The sequence below is a fragment of the Zea mays genome, chromosome 6, assembly GCF_902167145.1.
Source record: "Zea mays cultivar B73 chromosome 6, Zm-B73-REFERENCE-NAM-5.0, whole genome shotgun sequence".
In the NCBI taxonomy this organism is placed as follows: Eukaryota; Viridiplantae; Streptophyta; class Magnoliopsida; order Poales; family Poaceae; genus Zea; species Zea mays.
This window is the reverse complement of record NC_050101.1, coordinates 127,636,819-127,647,969: the sequence shown is the minus strand read 5'-3', so window position 1 is coordinate 127,647,969 and position 11,151 is coordinate 127,636,819. Positions and strand designations below refer to the sequence as shown.

Genomic DNA, 11,151 nt, shown 5'->3' with positions numbered 1-11,151 from the left:
GAAGATGGCCTCAACCGCCTCCTGGCCAGAGGCAAACTTGATGGCGATGTCCATCAGCTCGCTCGCCCTGGTGGGGGTCTTGCGACCTAGCTTGCTCACGAGGTCGCGGCAGGTGGTGCCGGCGAGGAACGCGCCGATGACATCCGAGTCGGTGACGTTGGGCAGCTCGGTGCGCTGCTTCGAGAATCGCCGGATGTAGTCCTGGAGAGACTCTCCCGGCTGCTGGCGGCAGCTTCGGAGATCCCAGGAGTTCCCAGGGCGCACGTATGTGCCCTGGAAGTTGTCGGTGAAGGCTTGGACCAGGTCGTCCCAGTTGGAGATCTGCCCCGGAGGCAGGTGCTCCAGCCAGGCTCGAGCGGTGTCGGAGAGGAACAGGGGGAGGTTGCGGATGATGATGTTGTCATCGTCCGTTCCACCGAGTTGGCAGGCCAGCCGGTAGTCCGCGAGCCACAGTTCCGGCCTCGTCTCCCCCGAGTACTTTGTGATAGTAGTCGGGGTTCGGAACCGGGTCGGGAACGGCGCCCGTTGTATGGCCCGGCTGAAAGCCTGTGGACCGGGTGGTTCGGGCGAGGGACTCCGATCCTCCCCGCTGTCGTAGCGTCCCCCACGCCTGGGGTGGTAGCCTCGGCGCACCCTCTCGTCGAGGTGGGTTCGACGGTTGTGGTGGTGGTGCTCGTTGCCGAGGCGACCCGGGGCCGTAGGCGCTGTGTTGCGCGTGCGCCCGGTGTGGACCGAGGCTTCCCGCATGAATCGGGAAGTCGCGGCGCGATGCTCCGAGGGGTACCCCTGCCTTCGGGAGGCAGAGCTTTCGGCCCGTCGGACCGCGACATCCTCCAGGAGATTCTTGAGCTCTCCCTGGATACGCCGCCCTTCGGTGGTTGATGGCTCCGGCATCGCGCAGAGAAGTATCGCTGCTATAGCTAGGTTCTGGTCGACCCCACTAGAAGCCGGTGGCGGCCTTGCCCTGACATCGTCGGCGATGCGGTGCTGGATGCCCTGAGGCAGATGACACGCTTCTCCGGCCGGAGCTTGGCCTGCCCATTCCTGCCCGATGTCCCGACGGAACGGCTCAAGTGTTCCTGCTCCCTCGTCGAGCCTGGCCTGCATCTCGCGGATTTGCTCGAGCTGTGCGTCCTGACCCCCCGCAGGGACTGGGACCACAGCTAGCTCCCGAAGGATGTCAACGCGAGGCGCAGGCCTAGGGGGATCATCGTTTTCCGGTATACCAAGATGGTTGCCTTCGCCGGGACCCCCTAGATCGACGTGGAAACATTCACGACTTGGGCCGCAGTCCTCGTCGCCGAAGCTGCGGCTACCGTCGGAACAGTCGGAAAGGTAGTAGTCGCATGCGGTCATGAAGTCCCGCATGGCACTAGGGTTACCGAGTCCGGAGAAATCCCAACAAAAGTCGGGCTCGTCATCTTCCTCGGAACCCGAGGGTCCGTAGGTCGAGACGGCCGTCAGCCGGTCCCAGGGCGACCGCATACCGTACCCCGAAGGGTTTGGACACGCCTCTATGAAGGCTTCCACCGAAGCGAAGTCGATTGGTGGGTCGAGGCTGAATCCAAAATGCACGAGATGGGAGTCGGTCGGTACCTCTTGGTCGACGGGCGGTGACGAAGTCGCGTCAGGGGCAGACTGCACCGTCGTCTCAGGTACGAGGATGATGCCCAGCAAGTCCTTTGCGAGCGTGCTGGCGTCGTTCGTCCGCTTGGAGTTGGCGTGTTGCGGGGAAACGATGCTCGTCTTCATCTCAGACGCGAGGTCGACACCCGACGTGTCCCTCGTTGGGGCGCCGGTGTCGTCGACTCGCTCGATAGCCGACGAGGTGCCGCCTCCTACTTGGCCTTGGTTGCCCCGCCTCCTCCTCCGTTGGCGGGGGAGGCGACGGGACAAACCCGAATGCTGTTCTTCCGCCACGTGGGGAAGACGTCGTTGATTCCGCCGCCGGCGGGCGGGTTTTCGGCCGCCATTGTCGCTGTCGCGCGGCGGAGGAAAGAGTATCATGTCGTAGCTGCCGTCGAGGGACATGAACTCAAGACTCCTGAAACGGAGCACCGTCCCGGGCCGGAAAGGTTGTTGGAGACTACCCATCTGGAGCTTGACGGGAAGCTGTTCGTCAACACGCAGTAGGCCCCTACCTGGCGCGCCAACTGTCGACGTTTCGACCCCGGGGGGTCCCTGGACCGACGAGTAAACTGTCGCCGCGTGTCCCAGCCTAGATGGGTTGGCGCGAGACGGAGCACGAAGGGGGAAACAAGGAGACAGGCGTAAAGGGGAAACCCGCGGCCTTCGTGTTTGTCCTGCGCCCAGGTCGGGTGCGCTTGCAGTAGGGAGTTACAAGCGTATGCGTGGGACGGAGCGAGAGGCTTGTACGCGCCGTCCCGTCCTCTCCGCGCGGCCAACCTCCTCGTACGAGAGCCCTGGGCCTTCCTTTTATAGGCGTAAGGAGAGGGCCCAGGTGTACAATGGGAGATGTAGCAGTGTGCTAACGTGTCTAGCAGAGAGGAGCTAGTGCCCTAAGTACATGCCGTCGTGGCAGCCGGAGAGGTTTTGGCACCCTGTTCATGTGATGTCGTGGCCGTCGGAGGAGCGTTGGAGCCTTGCGGAAGGACAGTTGTCGGGGCTGTCGAGTCCTTGCTGACGTCTCTTTGCTTCCGTAAGGTGCTGAGAGCCGCCGTCGTCATGGAGCACGCGGGGCACCATCATTATTTGTTTACCGGGGCGAGCCAGATGGGACGCCGATCTTGTTCCCCGTAGCCTGAGCTAGCTAGGGGTAGGGTAATGATGCCCCCCCTATGACGTGGTCGGTCGAGCCCTGGGTCGGGCGAGGCGGTGGCTCCTCCGAGGTCGAGGTCGAGTCTGTCTTCCGAGGTCGAGTCCGAGCCCCGGGCCGGGCGAGGCGGAGACCATCGTCTGAGGCCAAGGCTAAGTCCGAGCCCTGGGGTCGGGCAAGGCGGAGTTCGTCATCTTCCGGAGCCGAGGCCGAGTCCGAGCCCTGGGTCGGGCGAGGCGGAGTTCGTCGTCTTCCGGAGCCGAGGCCGAGTCCGAGCCCTGGGGTCGGGCGAGGCGGAGTTCGTCGTCTTCCGGAGCCGAGGCCGAGTCCGAGCCCTGGGGTCGGTCGAGGCGGAGTTCGTCATCTTCCGGAGCCGAGGCCGAGTCCGAGCCCTGGGTCGGGCGAGGCGGAGTTCGTCGTCTTCCGGAGCCGAGTCCGAGACGGGGGCCGAGCCCTGGGGTCGGATGAGGCGGAGCTTCCTATGGCGCCCGAAGCCGGACTTGGCTGCTGTCAGCCTCACTCTGTCGAGTGGCGCAGCAGTCGGAGCGACGCAGGCGACGCTGTCCTCTTGTCAGGCCGATCAGTGGAGCGGCGAAGTGACTGCGGTCACTTCGGCTCTGTCGACTGAAGGGCGCACGTTAGGATAAGGTGTCAGGCCATCCTTGCATTAAATGATTCTGCGATACGGTCGGTTGGCGTGGCGATCTGGCCAAGGTTGCTTCTTGGCGAATACTGTGCCTCGGGTGAGCCGAAGGTGTGTCCGTTGCTTGAGGGGGCCCTCGGGCGAGACGTGAATCCTCCGGGGTCGGCTGCCCTTGCCCGAGGCTGAGCTCGGGCGAGGCGAGATTGTGTCCCTTGAGTGGACCGAGCCTTGACTTAATCGCACCCATCAGGTCTTTGCAACTTTGTGCTGATGGGAGTTACCATCTGAGATTAGGAGTCTTGGGGTACCCCTAATTATGATCCCCTACAGTTTGGTTGGCACCATATACGTCCTAACATATAATGTGATTAACTAAAAATGTAATAGTGCGTAGTTGGTATCAAGTATCATAGCTATTGATATTCTATTATATATTTTTTGTTAAATCTAAATTATTTTGTTTTTTCAAAAAACGATAAAGTAATTTATTAGGATAGAAAGAAAAGTTTCTATAAATTTGATTTAGGGGGTGTTTGGTTACATTCCGCTAAAATTTAGCCCCTGTCCCATCGAATGTTTAAACCTCCGTTCCGGGTATTAAATGTAGTCGGATTATAAAACTAATTTGTCAGCCGAAGATTAAAAGACAAGACGAATCTAGTCCAGTTGGTTGGGTTTATATTTCATACTCCTAATTAAAAGTCAAACGCTTGATGTGACCCAGGCTAAACTTTAGCAGGAGCAACCAAACATCTCTTAGTAGTTTAGAAAAGCTTGACTTGATTCAAATATAAACTATAAGTTTATAATAAGGAACGGGAGATTCTCGTGACCGTGTCTCGACTCTCTCACGTGTCACCCTGCTCCGCCTTTTGTCTCTGCTCACGTACCAGTATCCCAGTCAAAGCGAGGCGGTACCCCCCTAAAACGTAGGGTCGGACAACAATATGGCTACCAGCCGAACACTGGCGGTCTGGCGCACACCATCACATCTAACCATTACACAGTACGCACGCTCCCAGGCTCCCGCCAGTCACAGAGGCCCACTCTCCGGGTCCTCGAGCGAAGCATTTGCATTGCCAGCCCCGGGACTCGGCCGGCGCACACGTAACCACGCGCGCGCTGCTCTGTGCTCTCTGTTGCTGCCACCCTTCCTCTGCGTTCCTCCGACTGAATGATGGACTGAATGATGGATTGGACGTGCGCGCTGATGGATGAGCAGGCCTGACACCAAAATTGACGCGCCCTGATCGTATCTTTCCATCGATCTCTTCCTCCTCGCTACTCTACGTACTAGTAGACTAGAAGGCTGTGTAGTAGGGCTCTGATCCTATTATCTTCATCAAATTTGCGCGGCGTCTGCGTTCCCTGCTTCCCATTCGAAAACAAAAGCAAAAGGTGCGCATTCACGGTGTCGCCCTCGTCTCTACTCGTGTCTCGTCTTGGGTAGCGTACGCACCTTAGCTCGCAACCATCCATCCATCCACGGGGCTCGGGCGCAGCAGCCTCCCCCGTCGTCGTCTTCGTCGTCGCCTTGCCGCCGCTCTGATCCGTGCCCGATGCATCGTCAGCCATCTCCTCACGCCTTCAGGTAGTAAAAGTATACTAAGCCGCAGGGCACCACAACGCAACACGTGGTGCCTGCCTGCCTCCTTCCTTGTTCGCTTTGCGGCGCGAGCGTTTTGTCTGTTGTTGTCTCCCTTGGGACCGGCGCGTCCGGCTGGCTCACTACCACTAACGTGTTGTTGCCTGCCTTGTGCGGCGCCCGTGGTTCGCATTGCGTTTGCAGCAGCAGCGGCAGCTGGGCGGAGCAGGGCGCGGGCGGGTACCGCCACGGCAGGGACGGCGCCACCTTCCTCCTCCCCGAGCTCCTCCAGCGCAGTAATAACGCCGCCCTGCCCCTTGTTTATCCGCCTGCCTGCGTATTTTGTTTCCTTTCTTTTTCTTCTTGTTGGATTTCTCATGGCTGTTGGTTGCACGCGCGCGCATCGCGGGGGCTAATGTGAAGGCCCCAACCCCAGCTCCAAGTCCTCCAGCGCCGCCACCTTCGTGCCGCCGCTCGCCGCCGCGGTGAGTTCACTGACTGAGAATGAGATACGGTTCGTTCTCCGCCGCGGCTTCTTCACTTTGAGCGTGAATGACATGGAGGCTCTCTCTGGCGTCTTTTTGTCTGCAGCATGGAGGAGGAGTAGCGGCCCCGTTTGGCATGGCGCCGCTGGGAGTGGCGGCGGCGGACGAAGCCCGGTTCTGCATGACGCCGTGGTCAGCGGCGGCGCACTTCGAGAACTGGGGCGACTCCGGCATCGTCGTCACCAGCCCGCTCGCCGAGACGGCCTCCACCGACGTCGACATGGTCTGCTCCTCAATACTCAGCTTCCATCCATCTTCATCCGCATGCACAGTATATATGCCTGCCATGAACTCCGCCTGGAGTATATGTATATGCCGTGACGTGTGACTCCACCGCCGTCGTCGTAGGGTGGAGGTGGAGCCATGGCGCAGAGCGTCGACGGACATGACAACTCATTGCCGGCGTGCAAGGTGGAGCCCAGGGATCACAAGGTGCGCTATGCCATGTCACGTGAACACGTCGTCGTGGTCCCAAAAAGGAACTAGAAGAGCAGCAGATGTGATTGTGGTTTTTGTGCTGTGTCATGGCAGGCGCAGAGGAGGCTTGCGCAAAACCGCGAGGCGGCCCGGAAAAGCCGGATGAGGAAGAAGGTGATCCCCCTTCCCCTCACGGGAAGCTTCTGTACATTATGCTATGCTTGCAAGTTGCATTCCATCCTGTCTTCTTCTTGCTCAGTACCCCCCTGTTTATTTACCCTGACGGGAGGCTTACTGAGTTTTGTCTACAGTTTTACTGTACCATGCTGTCACTGTTTCCACTTGCAAGATCGCTGAAGCACTGTGCAAATTCGCTCTGTAGGCGTACATTGTGGAGCTGGAAAACAGCCGGTCCAAGCTGTCCCATCTTGAGCAGGAGCTTCAAAGGGCAAGGCAGCAGGTGAACTCCTGATCTGTTTTCCTCTGAAGAACGAAACGATCCATACTACTTCGACGCTGATTGTCTATGGGCTGTAAATACAGGGGATGTTCATTGCAAGTGGACGCTCCGGAGATCATGGATGCTCCACTGGAGGCAGATGATCTTTTTTTCTTCTCTTTTACATTGCTCAGCTCTTGTTCTCTGAATTCTGATCCTGTGCAATGTAAAGCCTAACCTGTGTCCTTGCAGGTGCGTTGGCGTTCGACCTGGAGTACGCGCGGTGGCTGGACGAGCACCAGCACCACATGAACGACCTCCGGGTGGCCCTGAGCGCGCAGATCGGCGACGACGACCTGGGCGTGCTGGTGGACGGCGCGATGCTGCACTACGACCAGATGTTCCGGCTCAAGGGCGTGGCCACGAGGACGGACGTGTTCCACGTGCTGTCGGGCATGTGGATGAGCCCCGCGGAGCGGTTCTTCATGTGGCTGGGCGGGTTCCGGTCGTCGGAGCTGCTCAAGGTGCTGGCGCGGCACGTGGAGCCGCTGACGGAGCAGCAGCTGGTGGGCATCTGCGGCCTGCAGCAGTCGCTGCAGCAGGCCGAGGACGCGCTGTCGCAGGGGATGGAGGCCCTGCAGCAGGCCCTCGGGGACACGCTCGCCGCCGCCGCCACGCCGTGCGCCGCCGACAGCGTCACCAACTACATGGGCCAGATGGCCGTCGCCATGAGCAAGCTCGCCACCGTGGAGAACTTCCTCCGCCAGGCGGACCTGCTGCGGCAGCAGACGCTGAAGCAGGTGCGCCGGATCCTGACCACGCGCCAAGCCGCGCGCGCGCTGCTCGTCATCAGTGACTACTTCTCGCGGCTCCGTGCGCTCAGCTCCCTGTGGCTGACGCGGCCGACGGATTGATTCGGCGTAGGCACACGGACGGGAGCTGTCGTTGGTTGGTTGCGCTGAGACTGTAATCTGTATCCGTTGTGAGATGGGGTGACCATGCGGATTCATCAGGCAGAAACGGCGAATGTGTCTAGCTTTAGTTTTGGCTACCATTCAGCTTCATCAGTGAGGCTAGAGTAGAGCGATTTCGGTGCGCATGTCCAGGCTTTTGCTCCGCGTTCATTGTCTCGGCTGCAATTGCCTGCGGTCTGCAGATTCCCTCGTCATGGGCTCATGCCCAGCTGCGCGCCGGCCGCGTGCCGTGGAATGACGGAATGAGGAAGCTGGGTCCGCGGCAATCATGCGCCTTGCCCGCCTAGCGTGTCGACTGCATGCAGTCCTGCGGGGACCTGATCGCGTGGCTACCGATCACTACTGCACTGACACTGGATACCGTGGGTGCATAGATGTGCAAAAGGACTCGGTACTGGCTAACAAGGGGGTGTTTGGTTACCCCTGCTAAAGTTTAGCTCGGGTCACATTAAGTGTTTGACTTTTAAATAAGAGTATAAAATATAGACCCAACTAACTGAACTAAATTTGTCTCGTCTTTTAATCTTCGGCTGACAAATTAGTTTTATAATCCGACTACATTTAATACCCGAATCGGAGGTTCAAACATTCGATGAGACAGGGGCTAAATTTTAGCGGTTTGTAACCAAACACCCCCTAAGGCTGTGTCCAACAACTAACGCTATAACGAACTATACGTTAAATATAGCGTTGTTGTGTCCAACGAGTAACGCTATAACGTCATATAGCGTTCTCCGCTCGCTCGCCCACACGCGTCCAGCAATGTGAATCAATACGACATAAAGTAGATTAAACACAGAAGACATATTTAGCATGAAAAACCCCTCCAAAGCGAAGGAGAAAAAACCACGGACACCGACCTACAACAATATCACTATTTTTCGGGTTGTTACAGATCACAAGAGATTTACAATGAGGTGACGATCTCTTGCGGATTATAAGTGTATTTATAGAGACGAAACCCTAAGGTGAGTAGAGAACACTCCGGCCCAAGCCTCCCGACGACGGGCCTCCGCTTCGCTCGCCAACTTGGCCGCATTCTTCAGAATTTTGATCACAAACTCAACAAACGATACTTTAAAATTTAGAGGACGTCAAGACTTCCGAGCGTGCGCTATCCGGGTGAGGGCTTGGGCTCCCGTCACGATGAAATGTCCGCGCGCGCAGTTCCCAGAAGGAGGCGTCGCGGTGTGGGTCAAAATGCATAATAAATATAGTCAGTCCGGACCTTTAAAATTTATTTACAATATTTATTTTCGGTACACAAACGTGTGTAACATAATATTCATTTCATATTAATTTTTTGTAATTATATTATGTATTCTGACTAGATTTTATCGTGACGGGAGCTACACCGACGTCTTTTAAAGTGTGTTGTAAAGGACAAGAATATTTTTTTAGGGATAGAATTTAGGAGACGTTGCTAGAGGTAGGCCAAGCATGGTCTGGTAGCATCGAGTTACATATGATAAGGTACGGTGAGCATGCTCACTTGTTTCAAGAATTGTATGATTTAATGTTTGCTTTCGCTTATACTGACTTCAAGAGAGTCTATCCTCTATCTTGTATTTAGAAAAGATTCTCTCCTCTATAATCTTTACAATATTCTCTAAAGTCTCATTTGGTAAGTCGAAGGTCTAATACACGGGTGAGATAAACCATCCGTGAATACAATGGATCTCGTTCCGCCACCCAATCCCCCTCCCACCGATCCTCATATGCATGCATTGTTAATACGTCGTTGTAAGTGGAGTGGCGGCGCCGGCATACCAGGACAACATGACTTCTTCCACGCCTCATGTGGGGATCAACGTATTAGTGTATCAGGCCAACATCCACGCCAACACCTGATTTGCCAAAGACAAATTTGGGCCATGCAGTGAACGTGATCCCATCGCGGCCCTAATTATACGTGGGTGGTGTATTGAGCGTCTGTTGGTCACTTGTTTTCAATTGCTACATGGTATCAAAAACAAGTCAACACAAGTTAAGAGTATGAACCTTCGTCCACATGATGTTACTTGTTCGAAGTAACAACTTGAAGACGAAGGTTCCAAAGATGAAATGTGAGCGGAAGAGTATTAAATTATAGAGCAACAAATAAAGAAATACAAGACTTATCTCTTATGCCTTAGCATTTTCATTCCATTTCTCTTCGTATTAAACGATTTTACAAATATACCTTCGGTGAGGGGTGGAAATTTGGCTCGGGCTCGGTTCGGCTCGAGCCAGCTCGCGAGCCAAAACGAGCCCGAGTCGAGCCTGGTTTTACAGCTCGCTAGAACTGCGAGCCGAGCCGGCTCGGTCCAGCTCGCGAGCCAAGCTAACACCGTCAAATATACTATTATACCATATTATTATTATGTTTTAAACTATTTTATTGAATTTATTGAACTTGATACGTGATACACTTATATTGTAGTCTAAAAATATATTGTACATATTTTTTATCTTATATATAATAACAAATATATAATTTATACTCTAAACGTGATTTAGTGTGAGGCTCGCGAGCTAGCTTGAGCCGGCTCGCGAGCTGAGCCGAACCTCTCGGTCAGGCTCGCAACATGTCCGAGCCGAGCCTGGCTCGACTCGCAGCTGCACCGAGCCGCGTCGTCGTTTCTAGCCCTACCTTTGGCTTCTCTACACAAGATAGCTCGAAGATACTTTGGAGGCTAAGCAAGACAAAGCTAAGGCCTTTGAAAAAGGTGAATTTATGTAGGGCATTGTTCAACTAATTATAGGAATGACGAACAGGTTGCAGAAAATTACAAACATACCCATAAAGTTTATACATATGGTTTACAAATGATGTAGGGGCATCACTATCTTTTCTATTTCTTCTCGTGGCACAATTCTCAACATTTGTCTGCTTCGTCACTTTGCGCCTGAAAACCTTTTCATACCGAGGCTGGCGACTTTGAGTTACACCCTTGTCGTTCATGTGTATTAGACGAAGCTTCTCTTCACATTGCTTCGGCTTTTCTTGGCCGCACTTTGACTAATGGCTAGTTTCATCTGCCATTAGATATGTACCTGAAACACATTTGTTCACGCCGAAGTAAAGGTATTCTGAGGATCTTCGGCAGAGTAGGCCCCCAACAATAGCCCCTTGCGGAATGAGTTCATTTTTTCGAAACGAGCTTAGATCTCAAAAAATAAAATTCGGAGGTCTTGTGCCGAGGGTCCAAAAACACCTTCTCAAAGCTCGTTATGGAGAAGGTAGAACAATTCGGTAAAAAGAGTTGGACTGGCAGTTCAACAAACAAAGAGAAGTTGAAGACGGTGCGCGCGAACTTTTTTCGCGACCCGTGCCCCTTCGTGTCCATTCTTCAGTATAAAAGAGGTAGAGTGGGTGAGGAAGGGCCACATTAACTGCCCTAAACCACCTACTGCAAAATTATTTATGCCTCCGAAGCTGTTCACCCACTCTCGCTTCGTTAACTAGCTACGATGAAGACATCTTCGTGGACAATTTCCTCAGATGGCTAGGATCCGTTCTACTGCAAAGCTGATCGCACCTACCTCTTTGGAGGCGTGTCAAGAAACCTTGCCGATATCTGAGGCCATGAAGGCTTCGTGATCGTCAAAACCTGCCCAAGGATAGGCCATTCAAGCCGAGCTATATTGAGATTGGTCGCTCTATACTAAAAGAAAAAACTCGCAGTTGATGAAGAAACTCGGTTACTTTAGCAGCAAGGTCAATGTGTGTAGGAGACACAGTTAGGATGGCTCTTTGCATCAAATCCACCAAAGGTGTCTTTAGTACTTC

The 11,151-nt window shown here is 54.7% G+C and overlaps 1 protein-coding gene across 1 annotated transcript; it reads left to right on the top strand.

The window, feature by feature from the left end:
- The first annotated feature begins 4,789 nt into the window (after positions 1–4,789).
- On the top strand, positions 4,790–7,453 carry FEA4 (Fasciated Ear4). Its single transcript, NM_001321348.1, has 9 exons — positions 4,790–5,010; positions 5,209–5,300; positions 5,428–5,489; positions 5,596–5,772; positions 5,898–5,981; positions 6,081–6,140; positions 6,349–6,426; positions 6,510–6,561; positions 6,658–7,453. Exons 1-9 carry the CDS (start codon positions 4,979–4,981, stop codon positions 7,317–7,319), a joined length of 1,299 nt encoding a protein of 432 aa, NP_001308277.1. The 5' UTR covers positions 4,790–4,978; the 3' UTR covers positions 7,320–7,453.
- The last annotated feature ends 3,698 nt before the right edge of the window (positions 7,454–11,151 follow it).